At 39.6% G+C, this 14963-nt stretch overlaps 1 protein-coding gene across 1 annotated transcript; it reads right to left on the reverse strand.

The window, feature by feature from the left end:
* Positions 1-3402: 3402 nt before the first annotated feature.
* LOC148040978 (uncharacterized) lies at positions 3403-5112 on the reverse strand. Its single transcript, XM_087675292.1, has one exon. The coding sequence runs from the start codon at positions 4618-4620 to the stop codon at positions 4102-4104; it is 519 nt and encodes a 172-aa protein (XP_087531418.1). The 5' UTR covers positions 4621-5112; the 3' UTR covers positions 3403-4101.
* Between the last annotated feature and the right edge of the window lie 9851 nt (positions 5113-14963).

Consider the following 14963-nt stretch of genomic DNA (forward strand, 5'->3'; position numbering starts at 1 on the left):
ATCAGAAGTACATGGACATGATAAAATGAGTTCAAGATAATGAGGATAAGGTGCATGTGGACAAGGTTAGTTTACCTTGACGTGGATTCAAATCCTGTTGATCTACATATAAAGCAATTGATTTTGATTGCATGTAATAAATAGATCTAAAGATTAATTGAGTAGACAAAATCTAGAAGCTAATAACCTAGGCTCTTGCTAGCTTGATGTAGTTTGATACCATGTAGTGAAAGTGATGGTGAGGGAAAGAAAGAGAGACAATGAGAGAATGAGATGGAGAATGAGTCACACACTTGTATTGCTCACTTGCTTACACACTTACATTGTAATAGCTGAGAGTACACATACACACACACATATATAATAAAGGTGTGGATATGGTAGATTCTCTTATTAATGACCCTATCCTCCTAGCCTACTAGGAAGCTAGTTCTATGAATTCGTATTAGTTCTGAGGCAACTAGGGAATTATATAATACATAGATATGTAAAAAGGTGTTCTAACCCTTGAAATAAGAATATTAAGAGAAAAATTGAAAGAGTAGATGTTAATTATCTTGCAAAGACCTAGTAGGTTCTTGGGGACAAGTCACAGACCCTCCCAAAGAGTGGTGATATTGAAGAAGATAAGAGTAGGTGAAGATGATAAGAATAGATTAGAAATACATGGACATGATAAAAGGAGTTCAAGATAATGAGGATAAGGTGCATGTGGACAAGGTTAGTTTACCTTGATGTGGATTCAAATCCTGTTGATCTACATATAAAGCAATTGATTTTGATTGCATGCAATAAATAGATCTAAAGATTAATTGAGTAGACAAAATCGAGAATCTAATAACCTAGGCTCTTGCTAGCTTGATGTAGTTTGATACCATGTAGTGAAAGTGATGGTGAGGGAAAGAAAGAGAGACAATGAGAGAATGAGATGGAGAATGAGTCACACACTTGTATTGCTCACTTGCTTAAGACTTACATTGTAATAGCTGAGAGTACACACACACACACACACATATATAATAAAGGTGTGGATATGGTAGATTCTCTTATTGAAGTATCCTCCACATGTTCTAGATCTATCTTATCTAATTCTCCTAAATATCTAGATATTGTCTTCTTAGATATTCTCTAAGTATATGTTCATATGAGTACACGTTATCATTCTAACATAGCAGTACCCAAGTGCTCTTGGTTGCAAGATCATGTGGAATTTTTTGGTGTGGTGGTTAGGAGCCCAGCTAGAGCCGTTGAAGCAAGTTTCATGCCCATTTTAGATCCTGACAATCCATAAATAATAGATGGAATAAATTACAATATGCACACTTATGGATGGATAACATCCTAAATAATATATTGAGACTTGTAAATAAATCATTTTTTGAAAATAATTTTTAAAACTCTAAAGTTGACCTTTCTTTGCATCCTTCATTTAATTTTATCTTTAGCAATTAACATTACTTTGCATCTTCCATTGTCTTTTGCCTTTTGTAGTTAACCTTGCTTTACTTAATTCATTTTCTTTTTCCTTTTATGCTTAACCTTGCTCTGCATCTTCCATTGCTAAGTTTTGCCTTTTTCAGATAACATAAGAGATTAATATCCCTATTCTTGATGCAAATTGGACATGATCTTTCACTTTTGTCATACATATTGGATCGTCTTAACGCTTGTCCATATACTTTGTGATACAACCCATTGTGTGATCGATTCCGTGTTGGCAAGTTATGTCCCACTAAGATAAGTGTGCTCATCATGCAAAGCCTTTATCTCACATGAGGATCTACCTAAAATCAAAGACACATGCAAGCACCATTTCTTTTTTGTTTTTTGCTGTAAAAATATGGCTAAATATATTACACAAAGAAAGTTTACAAGGAACTATGCAAGCACCACATATATCCCTTGGCTTTGCATACCAGAATGTATCCTAATCATTGCCAAGAACCGCTAGCTAAAATGGTAGCAAACTAATGTGATAAACCAAAGGCCATGGATTCCATTCTTGCGGGAGGCATTGGAGTAGTTTGTATGATGTATGATAAATGAAATAGATTATGACTCTACTTGGTTAACCACAAAGATGGACGTTGTAATGGGACCACTTATAAAAATATGTGCTTTAACTACAAGTATCGATGTAAGCCCCAATATTCAAATTAGTACAGAATCACTGTGCTCCTAATATTTGACTTTACCATGGTTAGCTCGATATATGGCTTAATTACTCCTTACCGGACCCTGTTAAGAGACTGGAATTGTGCACTGACACGAAGCGAGGATAAACTTAAAGGACTTTCCTCTTCGCACAATCCATGCTCGGCTATCATTCGTGGTGAAGATAGTCAAGCCAAAACATTCAGAATCAATATATTTGTTGCCTTCAAACAATGGCAAAGATCAGATGTAGATCGCAAGACTACCTTGGGGAATAGGTTGAAATCGTTACCTGCAGAATCAAACCGTTGAGATCATGGCGAAGGCTTGCCTGCAATGGCGCCGAGCTGGCGCTGCCACCTGCAATGGCAACGAGCTCGCCTGCAATGGCGCAGGGACTAAATCGTTTTCAGCGACGTGTTATATTGCTGCATTCAACCGCAAATTAGAGCTGCCTGCTGTGGCGCAGGGATTTACGTGCTATTGGCGAGCCCTTCTAGAACTGAAGTGTTAGCGGAGCACCGATCGCACAAGAAGTTTTAGCCAAATTCCCAACATAATTTGCACATTGTCAATTACGACGATGAGCTTATGCGGGGGAGGCACCGCATATCTAGCTAGATGCAGTTGGGGGCAAGCGACTGCCGGTTTACAATGGAGGTATTGCATACCTAACTAGATGCGGTTGAGGGGAAGCCCCTAGTTCACAAGGGAGACATCACATACCTAGATAGATGTTAAACAATTAGGGCCACGGTTTGTAGGTCCACACCTAACTCTTACCCCCAACTGCTCCTAACTAGGTATGCCCAACACACTTACAGTCTGTCAGATTTAAACACTCAGCCACTCTCCTGGGTGGCTTGGCTTTAGACCAAAGCCTAACTAGGTACTAAGTGCCTCCCCATGATCAAAAACACATTATGTTGAACACTGTAGGTCTAAAGGAAAGGGAAAGGATACCCATTTCCCACATGAGAACATGTCTAGAACTTCCTTGTGAATCGACTAACAAGGATAGACATCAAAGCAGGGTCTTGGAACGTTTGCAAATGTACAACGTCTTCTCACACTTGGAGGGGCATTTCGATCATTGCAAATAGCTTTCCAAAGTTACGATCATTTGTGTGAATTCCATTTGTTGTCACCTACCAAGGTAATGGTAGGGTAGATAATTCAAGCTTAAAGTTAAACATACGAGTACTTTACATAATGGGGTGGCGCTTAGTAATTTGAGTTTAGTATTAACATACAAAAAGGAACATGGCAATGACAAATAGGAGGATTCGCAATGTAATGTATCATCACCGTAACCTTTCTACATTATCCATCACTTATCATATTGGAAAACTTGTTGACATTGCAACTTTTTCATATGTGGATTGTAAATAAGACCATATCAGGATGGGAATACGACCTAGGGTAGGTTCTATGGAAAGGAGAAAGCAAATACATGTCGTCGCAAGAAAAGTTCTACATCGGTGGGTTAAGAGAGCTAAGTTGCCAAGAATATCTATACAAAGTTGGAGCATAACAGATCTAATAGCCCTGCATAATGAGTGTAGGAACATCAAATTCCATGGTTCATCACATACATAAGCTGCATTATCTGAGCTCCATGCAGATGGACTGACAGACCTCCATCCATAAGAGCAGTAGGGCTGCGTGTTAAGATAGAGATTCTTCATGAATATAGGCCTCCATATCTAAGCATTTGCACTAGAAGCGTTAAACCTTCATCATAAGACAGGCGTCCATCCATCAGATATACCTTTATGTTTGAGATAGACCTGATATTAAGAAGCCAGGCATGCATTCCATCAGATACACCTTCATGTTGAGATAGACCTCAGGCCAGAAGAAACAGGAGTAGAGCCCCGTTTGATGTTGAAAGAAGCACATGAAGGAGCGCCATGGCTGCAGCTGCAGTGGAAGACGGACGGCAAGCTAAGAAGAGGAGGAAGAAGAGGCGCATGAGTGGAGGTCCTCATCTGTGTCGTCGAGGTGCTCTTCTTTAATCTCAGGGTCGGCGGGGCGGCGATGGCGGCGGGGTCGGGAGCTCTTTGATTTAGTATTGGGAACGAGCTGATGGGACGGGTCATCAGTGCTGCAGGAGGCGGGAGAGGCAGGGGAAGCAGAGGAGACAGAGCCGGAGGCGATAATTAGGGCAGCGGGAGAGGAGGGGAGGCGCTCCAGGTGGCGAGAGGAGGAGGAGGATCGAGAGCGTGTAATCGTGCGGTGATGGCCAGCGAGGAGGGGCTGGCCATGGTCTGATGCTCTGACAGGGTCGGAGATGTCGATGGTGTCGAGCTTGATGCAGGAGCAGTGGTCAAGAGAGCTCACGAAGGCCGTGTAGATACCCGAGCCCACCCAGCTCGCCATGCGCTCCAGCTTCCCGCTGGAGGTGCGCAGCGGGCCAGCTGACGACGACGACGACCGGCCAGCAGCGCCAGGCTTTGTCACCATATTCTGTGTCTCGAACGACTTACGAGAGAGAGAGAGAGAGAGAGGTCTCACAAGCTTGCCTCTAGGCTGCTAGCTTCAGAAACCCCAAGTGGTCATGATGAGGAATCGAGAGCTCGATTAATCTGTCCTTTTGCTTAGAGATTGCTCGTCAAGCACACTGGCTATATGTGAGAGAGAGAGTGTGTGTGTGGGTGTGTATGCGCGCGCGTGTGCGTGCGTGCGTGTGGGTGACGAAGAAGAGAGCTGGAAGCTCACTTTAACAGTAGGCTTCCTACTAGGGGCCTACAATCAGAAACACTAGTGTTGTTGAAGAAGGAAGATGAATAAGAATCGAGAGCTGGATTCATCCCTGCCCCCTCAATCAGAGATTGCCCATCGAGCACACTGGCTATATCCTGCGAGGACAGCTCATCCCTCTGCCTCTGTCTCTCTCACATCCCCACTCCAGAGTTCTGCTCCTCCTCTCTGCTTGCTCGCGTGTGCCCTCGTCCAGACGACAGAAAGAATCAAAGACCAGCTCCTTTTATGGGCCCCGATCCAGAAAGACGCGTTGCCCTTGCCCTGCACGTTCGTCATTTCATGGAAGGACGCTTGGAGCTGCTGTGCGTGGCCCATGTCTTGTGGGAGCTGTTGGCTTGTCGTCCTTATTGGAAACAATTTGTCTTCTCCATGCAGACCATTCAATATCTTATTTAGTCTTATCTTCAAGTCCAATAGACGATGTGACCAATGACAACCATGAGTCCGCGACACTCCGACACCCATCTCCTATTCTGCATAAAAGATTAATACTTTCAACTAGGCACTCCGCACCTAGACTCGCCGGGGCTGGTGCGATTTTCGCAGTGAGGGTGGGTGTTGGACGCATGGCACCCGCCCCTGCATTTCTTTGTGGGGAGGTTGGGGCTGCCACGTGGCACCCGCCCCCAACCTCCCCTTAACTAATAGTAAAGATGACTAGTAACCTACATATAACAATACATTACCTACATCTTACAATAATCAAGATTCTATGAGATGTGCATAATATGCTTATGCAATCCTAGGGCTTGGGAACATACTAGTTCATGTTATTCTTGAGCACGCGCAAGTTTTCAAAAAACCTTCTCCAAAATTAAATAATGGTTCGAGGAGGAAAAATATATTCTTAGAATTGAATAGTTTGAATATAAGATAGATACCTAAGCAACGTATGTCTTATAATGAATTACATATAATTTACATATACTCTAGATTCTATATGATACATGCCGTATGCTTACTCCAACTAGTAGGTTCCAAAAAGACCAATTCACTTAATCCTAGGAATGGCTCTAGTTTCCAAAAAGCCTTCTCAAAATTCTATGAACAAGAAAACAACTTTCTCGAAATTCCATAAACAAGAAAGCAACTTTCTTAGAAACATATTACTTCACTTATAAACACATAGTTTAAAATATGAGTCTTAATTACAAATTGCCACATAAAGAAAAAATGAACCTAACCATTCAAATTCCTCCTCAACATATGATGGGAAGGATTCATGTCTACCTACACTAAAAAACTTATAGTTGGGTTTATGTTGACAACAACAACTATACATAAAATTATAAGATGGTGGTAGCAAGATTAAGGTCTCCAATTTGGACAAGTTCAAGGTTTTTGGAGCACCTTGTGCAAAAAGTTATTGCCTTTATCATCATACACTTGGCAACCATCTGTGTGTTCAAGAGTCACCATGGCATACTAGGATCATGGTATTCAAATACCTCAATTGTGGTACATGGGTTAAGCACAATTAAGGGTGCCATGTAAGTACTTTAGCTGTGAACACATATCTTGATCTTGTTATAACTAGCTACCATGTTAGCTACCGTAGGCATGGTCCCAACTAGACAACCATGAGGACAAACGTGCTACATATGCAACCACAATTGATGTATAAGGATTATGGCTTAAGCAACCATGTATGCAAGCCACAATGATAAGAGGTATCATCCATTTAGATCCAACATTCATAAAGTTACCTCAATTGTGGTACTTGGCTAGTCATACATCATCATACACGCACTATCTTGATCATCCATCATTATGCATACATGATGATTATAGTATATGTCCATAACTACGAGATATGTGTATATATATTGATTGAGGTATGTGATCAAAGTATATGTCCATACATTACCTTGATTGAGGCATTTGTATATGCATATATCTATCCTGAGGTATACCTTTGTTTGATGTCATATCTCATATTAGGTTTTTGAACAAACAATAGATTTTGTTGAGAAATGTGCAATCACATCCACTATAACCTCTTTTGTAAGGAACACTAAGGCAAAGAATCACATTGCAAATAAAGCCTTAGACTAGCTCATGTATACATGGTTTATTAAAACCACAGTTGGTGAATACCATGGTCCCTTTCCACCTTTTTCCACATATCAATACCACCTATTATAAGCCTATAAAAGGCACTCATCTCCACACTCATTTGATCAGTCATTATCATTTAGTTGTACTTGGTCCCTTTCCACCTTTTTCCACCTATCAATACCACCTACTGTAAGCCTATAAAAGGCACTCATCCCCACACTCATTTGATCTATCATTACCATTTAGTTGTACTTGCATTATGCTTGGATAATATCAATTATTCTCCTTTGTCATTGTTTATGCCTCATTATGATTGTCTATTTGCTCATCAGTGATCCTCCTTAGCATGCATCCTCAATATATTTCACATGGTATTAAAGCACATTTCAAGTTAATGAGTCATTAGCCCACTGATTGGATCACTTCAGTTTGAATTTTCGGCTCTCTCCACTTTTCCATGAATCTCTCACCTACCTCCATAGTCCCCCCACCTTATTAGAGGGCTTGATTCTCTGAAACCAGGCCATTTCATCTCGTGCTTTCTTCTAGAGAACTCTTCCTTTGCTCCAAGAGCTCCTCTGTATCACCTCACAACCGGACATTGTCGACTCTCTGCTCCAACATTGTGCCTGCAATAGCTCGCTGCCCAGATTGTGCCATCTCTGATTCGTACTGCTCATTCTGCTTGCATGCGCAACGATGCTATCCATCACCATAAGGCATTTGAAGCTATACATCTAAGCTATCTCCAACTCAGAGGGTTTCTCAAATGGTTATCTCTATGAGCAGCAATAAGCAAAAAACCATTCGCCTGTCAAAACCCTAAAGAGGATAGCCATAGCCATTAATCTTCAAGCTCGGATTTTACTTCATTTTCTTACTTCCTTTGGCTCAATGATGTCATTAACTCTCTAATCTGCTACAAGACTCAGTCCTCATCAAAGCTACCACTTCAAATCAGCAAGAAGAAGATTCAATATCAAGATCAACATTACGTGCTTCAACTACATAGTATCTCTTGATACTATCTAGTGTTGATTAACACTAATCTTCTTGTGCCCTTTGACACACTCAAATCAACTGTTTTGCTGGTCTATTCTTAGTTATTTACTACTACTCCTACTAACAAAATAGGCAAAGATTCACCCTCATGCCGATTCAACGGTGTCGGATTCCATACATGGCAAACTAGGATCAAACTGATCCTAATGAAGAAAGGCATGTGGTCAATCACAAGTAGTCAAGAGAAGAAACCAAGGGAAGCTACACTCTCAGTCATATGGGATAAAAATGATGATAAGGCTCAAGCTATTATCAAGATCGTACTTAATGATAGCTACATTCATCATGTTGATGATTGTGAAACTTCTCAAGCAACATGGGATCGATTAGAAACCCTCTTTAGAGCTCATTCAAAATCCTCCAAATATGGCTTACTGATAAAAAATTTAGGCTTGACATGAAAAGTAGTACCTTACTTGCAATTCATTTGAATTATATGGAAAGCTTGTTGACACAACTTGTGGGAATCAACTTGAAGATGCATGAAGACATTTGCATTGGAATGCTTCTCAAGAGTCTTCCACCTGAGTTTGATAACATGTCTACCACATTAATCAACATGCCAAAGCCGAAGCTTGTGGATATCAAATCCTCTCTCCTGGAAGAGGAAAATAAGATCAAGAGCAAGGGAGAAACAAGCATCCCAAGAGGAGACCAACAACTCCTCTATGTGAAAGGGAAGAAGAGAATAGTCTATGATTTTTGTAAGAAAACTGGACATATTGAGAAGTTTTTTCATGCTAACAAAATAATGCAAAGAGCATATCTTGCAACAGTCAAAGAAGATGAAGACAATAATTGAGAAGAAGAAGAAGAAAACAACCAAGAACAAAAGGAAAGGACTCACCAGTCCCTCTTTTGTAGTTCATTTTCTGATAGACTTTTTTAAGTTTTAAATGTGTACTTGCCTAATGTTCTTACCATAAGCATTTGTACTCCTCATATAACCTTTGCACACTACAACCTCTACACACTTAATGAGGTCTTGTGATAGCCTCTAGCTTTATATGGTTGTTTCCTTCCATGTCTACACTTAGCAAGGTTCTACTCATGATAGCCTCTGTATACTCAATGTCTTTCCTAGTTGTGATTGATGAGGGGTGTTGAGAAATGTGCAATCACATCTACTATAGCCTCTTTTGTAAGAAATAGCAAGGTAAAGAATCACATTGCAAATAAAGCATTAGACTAGGTCATCTATGCATGGTTTATTAAAACCACAGTTGGTGAATACCATGGTCCCTTTCCACCTTTTTCCACCTACCAATACTGTCACTAAATTGATTTCTTATTACACATTCTTTATTTAATAAATTCATGTCAATAAATTAATGACTCACTTTTCTTTAAGTGTTGATGATGATCTAGCATGGCCATGAGACCATTTAGAGACCAGTATTCCTAGTGCATCACTTAGTGGGGTGATCACAGCACTGTGACAGGGATATCTGGTACAAGTAGTACAAGTTATGAAGGGGGAAAGAAGTGTCTGCCAAGTGTAAGAGTGTACACAAGAACCAAGGAGTTACACATAAAGGAAGGTGGATTGAGTTCTAAGAAGAGGAAGTGCATTAGCATTGTGTTATGTATTTATGTGTGCATCCAAGGACGCTTGGGAATGTTTTACTTGTGTGTAATGAGCATTGCATTCATTTGGGGTCATCCTCCCCCCTACAAGTCAAGGTTTAAGGTCTTTTCTTTCATTGAGAAAGACGAGAGAGGGAATTCTCTCACTAAGAAAGACGAGAGAACGTGATCCTCTGGAAGTGAGGAGAGAAGTGATTTTCTCTTTCTAAGGTCTAAAATGACATAAGATTTTGTGTGGAATTCAATCTTCAGGTTGAGGCCCAATGCAATCTAATGAACTCTCCTTATCTATGACTCAAAGTGGTTTCATGGACCACAAGTTAAGAGTACAGCTTAAAAAGCTATTTTTTTGGAAAATCCATTTTTAAAATATCTCACAATAGAAAAACGATCTCTAAAAATGGGCCGTGAGGCTTATCGAAAATAGAGAGATCTACAACTTTCGTGTTGGATGTTTTTTCATCCAAATAATGCCCAAAGAGATATCTTGAAGTTAGTGATGCAGAGTGGAACAACCACATCTTGTATGAAGAACAACTCAACTCTCTCTCCAAGAAGAGAAGCTCTTGAAAGCCTATAAAAGAGGATGCTCTCTTTGGATGTAAGAGAGGGGTGAAGAAAGCATCACTTTGCATGTATCCAAGAGGAGAAGAGAAGGTGCAAGCATTGTGGAAGACCTGCTAAAATCAAGTGCTGTGGAAGCCCTGCTGAAATCAAGTTCTAAGAGGAGAAGAGAAGGTGCAAGTGCTGCGGAAGCTCTGCTAAAATCAAGTTCCAAGAGGAGAAGAGAAGGTGCAAGTGCTGCGGAAGCTCTGCTGAAATCAAGCGCCAAGAGGAGAGCCCTACACATATTGTGTAGGAGAGAAGGAGACTCAAGAAGGATCAAAAGGTGCCAACTTCCAAGTTGTGCAACTGTTAGCCGGTTGTATACCGTGCAAGGAACCGTGGTTTGCATACACCTGGTACATCTCGAAAGTTGGAGATGAGTTCTTATAGAGCTAGACAAGAGTAGCTCTATGATCAACCAAGAGACAGGACTAATCGAAGAAGACCTACCTTTACCCATGACCAATGTTTAAAGCCAGACGGTAACAAGAAGAAGCGCAAGTATCTCTCACCCTTTGAGATACAAAAGTACAAAGAGGAAGGAAGGTGCTTTCTTTGTGGTGAGTTAGGGCATATGAAGCCTGATTGTCCTCACAAAAGGAAGGAAGCAAATGTGGTTAAAGATCCTCCTCCACCATCCTCAAATTCTGTTATGAATGTGCAAGCTAACACTCATTCAAATGAGAAGAAAAGACAACTCTTAAAGGGTTGGGGGACACTCAACAATCAACGAGTTTTGATACTCTTTGATCTAGGGTCCACAGATAATTTTGTGTTAGCAAATACTATTGAAAGGCTACAAATTCCACCGGAACGATCGGGAACACCCATTGGATCAGGTTCGGTATTTGAAGGACTTACAACCAATTCTACTCCTATTCAAGGGAAGTTGAATCTTAGAATTGGGGATTACCGTGACCAAGAATCTTTTCTACTTGCACCCATAGCTAACTGTGATGTTATCTTAGGCATGCCTTGGAATTACAAGATTAGACCTCTTCCTAATTTTGTTAAGAAGACCCTTGCATTTCAATTCAAGGGTCGGAACATAGTATGCATTGCTGATGCTAGAGATTGGCATGTGCCAATGGTTAGTCATGTTAGCATTTCTAAAGAAATGAAGAAAGTTATTTCTGCGTAGATGATTTTTGTGAGAGAGTCAAAAGAAACTAATGATTCAAAGGCACTTGGTGCCTCTAATGAACACACAATACCAACTAATGCTTCTAAGTCTCAAAATTTAAAAGAACCCCTCTCTTTAATTGACCAAGCTAGACATGATTTTGTTAAACAATATAAAGATTGTTTTAGTGATTCACTCCCAGGAGAGTTACCTCCTAAGCACCCGAAAGATCACACAATTAATCTTATCCCACGTAGTTCACCACCTAACCAATTGCCTTACTGAGTAAGTGCAAGTCAGCAAGAGGAGATCCTAACACAAGTAAACGAATTGTTGGAAAAAGGGTTAGTTCAACCTAGCTCTTCTTCATACTGCTCTCTAGTCTTACTTGTTCAAAAGAAAGATGATTCTTTCCGTATGTGCATAGACTACAGATCTTTGAACAATATCACAATCAAGAATCGTTTTCCTATCCCAAGGATAGATGATATCTTGGATAAGTTGCAAGGGGCTAGTATCTTTAGTCGCATTGATCTCAAGAGCGGCTATCACCAGATATGGATAGCACCTGAAGATGTTCATAAGACAGCTTTTCATACGACATTTGGACTACACGAGTTCTTAGTCATGCAATTTGGTTTGACTAATGCACCTGCCACATTTAATCGAATGATGGAGAGAATTTCCAGACCTCACTCAAAGTTCACAGATGTCTTTTTTGACATTCTAATATTTTCATGGTTTGAAGAAGAGCACAGAAAACATATGTCTATTGTTTTTCAAGAGCTTCGCAAGCATAGACTACAGGTCAATGCTAAGAAGAGTGAATTTTTTCTTTCGAAAATTATTTACTTAGGCCATATTGTTTCTCACAATTTGGTGAGAATGGATCATGAGAATATTCGAGCCATTGTTGAATGGCCTACACCTACTTTTGTACATATAGGAGAAAATTTACAATTTCATGTGCGACGTCGTTCAGCGCATCTGCACATTACCAAGATCAAATCCACTTGTAGCTAGCTTTTTTAGGTGTCCCAAGTAGAACTTGTGCCATACAGGGAACCAATTAGTAGTCCCTAGGTGTGTAAAGGATTTACTAGCTAGAGCTCCCTTGGCACCCTATCCAACTCCTACTTAATATGATCCCTGTTGGGAAACCTCTCGCCATCAAAGCTAGTCCATGCTTCTGTGGCGGTAAAAACATCCTCGCTTGGTATGGGGATTCAACACCTATCCTTGGGGGAGGTATAGGGCTCCTCAATTTTTATATATTCCAATACTTAATTCAATCAGGATCTAATCTAGAAAATCACAAAAAAGATTGATGCCTTGCAGTTATGACTTCAATCAATCATGCAACTTTCAAGTGATGATTAATCTAGTAGCAATCGACACTTGAATTTCACATAATGAACTATTTCCCTTGGAATTTAACTAAGGGTATCTAGATTTTGGGGTCTCTAACTTCCTAGTTTAAGATTTATTCTTGTAACCAAGTTTCTTGGCCTTAATTCCGTTTATTTAACTTAGAGTTATTTCCAAAAAAAAAAACTTCTATCAGAGCTTCTAGATTAAAACTATAACCTTAGCTAGTTTCTTCAAGGCTTTGTTCTTCGTAAATTCATCTTAAATTCACTAGTCTTCTTTTCTATGGGGTTAACATTAAAATTCCTCATGATTTCTCTTGAGTTCCAGGTTTTCATAGTTCCCCTAACAGTTTCTAGCCTATAAGATGTTCTAATAATTTACCATGTGAATACTCTAAGATCACAGTATTTCTCAAGAGACTTATCTTAAGTCTATTGAATTCGGATATAAATTTTTAGAAAAACCTGTGGTATCGCGATTGGCAAAGGGTTGTTATCCACGTCCGTGACTCCGTTAGTGACTCCTATGCTCGCAACTCCAATTGTTGCTTCCGTGTTAGTAGAGTCATTCACGATCTCCACTTTTGAATTCTTTTTCTTCAGGGCCATGATGGAAATATGATTTGTAGAAGAAGATAACACGGCAATAATACCAGTTGGCAAGAGTGTAAGACTCTCAATGATGATGATGGATATTGTAAGATTCAATGATGTAGGCCTCGCGGACGGTTCTTCTTGCCTCGTGGAGAGAAATACTTCTCTCTCTCTAGTAGGCGGAATAGGGACGAGACTAGAGGTATGACTTCTAACCAAATTGATAGAATAGGATAAAGTTCTTTAATGTCTTCTCTTCTCGGATTAGAGTACAAGAGGATGAGAGACCTTCAGCATATAATCCCCTTCCTTGGGTTGAATGGAATGATGTCTCTTCGTCTCGTGGAATAGAGAAGAAGAGGAGAGAGAGAAGGGAGAAGAAGAAGAAGAAGCAGAAGAGAAGAAGGAGAAGAGGAGGAAAAGAGGTACAAACTCACTCTCCTTAAAAATGGGGCCACAATGAAATTTTTACAAACAAACTCCAAATTTGTCAGACACTGGATGTTGAGAATGTACTCTGTGAGCTCTTTCCGTTGATCTATATTATGCTATGAGATTCTTCATATTTCAAAATATTCCAAATTGATGTGACCCCTTAATGTAACATCCCATGGATATTTTACAAGATTCCAAATTGATGTTACCCGTTGATGTGACACCCCTCAAAGATTCCAAATCGATGTTACGCCTTGATGTGAAATCTATCTAGGGTCACATGGATTTGGAATCTTTTGAAATATGAAGAATCTCATTGCGTATTATAGATCAACAGAAAGTGCTCACAAAGGACATTCTAAATATCCAATGTTTGACAAATTTGGAGTTTGCAAAAATTTCAATGTGGCCCTATTTTAAAGGAGGGAGAGCAAGTCAAACCTCCTAAAATGCCCATTTTTTAGTCCAAATTTTTCCTAATGTTTTCCACCACACTCAAGTTTAGACTTTAAGAATTGTGTTCCTAGTGAAGTGCCAGATGCAAATAGTATCCAAGGGTTTGTGGATGTGTGAGTTGGGATACAAAGTTGGAAGATGAAATTACCTGTAAGGTATAGCCAGATTTTGTTCTCTACAAGTACGTGATTATCACTCAAAACTTCATCATGGCATCTTTGTATAGAAGAGGGGATCATGTCTATGGAAAGTTGATGCTACTACACTAAGATATGAGGGAAGTTTTTGGGGATTCAATATAAGATATTGATATTTGGCTACACAATAAACGTATAACAATTGAGGATCAACTTACACAATGAACACATCCAACTTCCTACTTCTTTTTCCTTCTATATTGATGATAAAAATGTATATTATTATTTTCATTATTTAATTTTCTTTGAATTCACACAACCAGAGGATTTACATCACAGTATCTATAATTACTCTCTCTTGATATCTCCCAAATCCCAATAATAAAATAGAAGACTTTGTGTGTAAAGAGGTAACAAATAGAATTGTGCACGAAATATAAAACTATACATTTATATTAAAAATCCACTACTTAGATTGCATGCCAATGCTTGGAGAGGCCATTTCAAAGGCTAGTTCTATTAAAAATGTGCCTTTCATAGGCAAGAAAGACAATACTACTAAATAAATGTAATCAACAAGTTTGGCAATGTGAAGTTTTTTTTTTGCATTCTTAT

This window comes from Lygodium microphyllum, chromosome 1 (genome assembly GCF_053477565.2).
Source record: "Lygodium microphyllum isolate KBCC chromosome 1, Lygodium_microphyllum_v1.1.10, whole genome shotgun sequence".
Classification (NCBI taxonomy): Eukaryota; Viridiplantae; Streptophyta; class Polypodiopsida; order Schizaeales; family Lygodiaceae; genus Lygodium; species Lygodium microphyllum.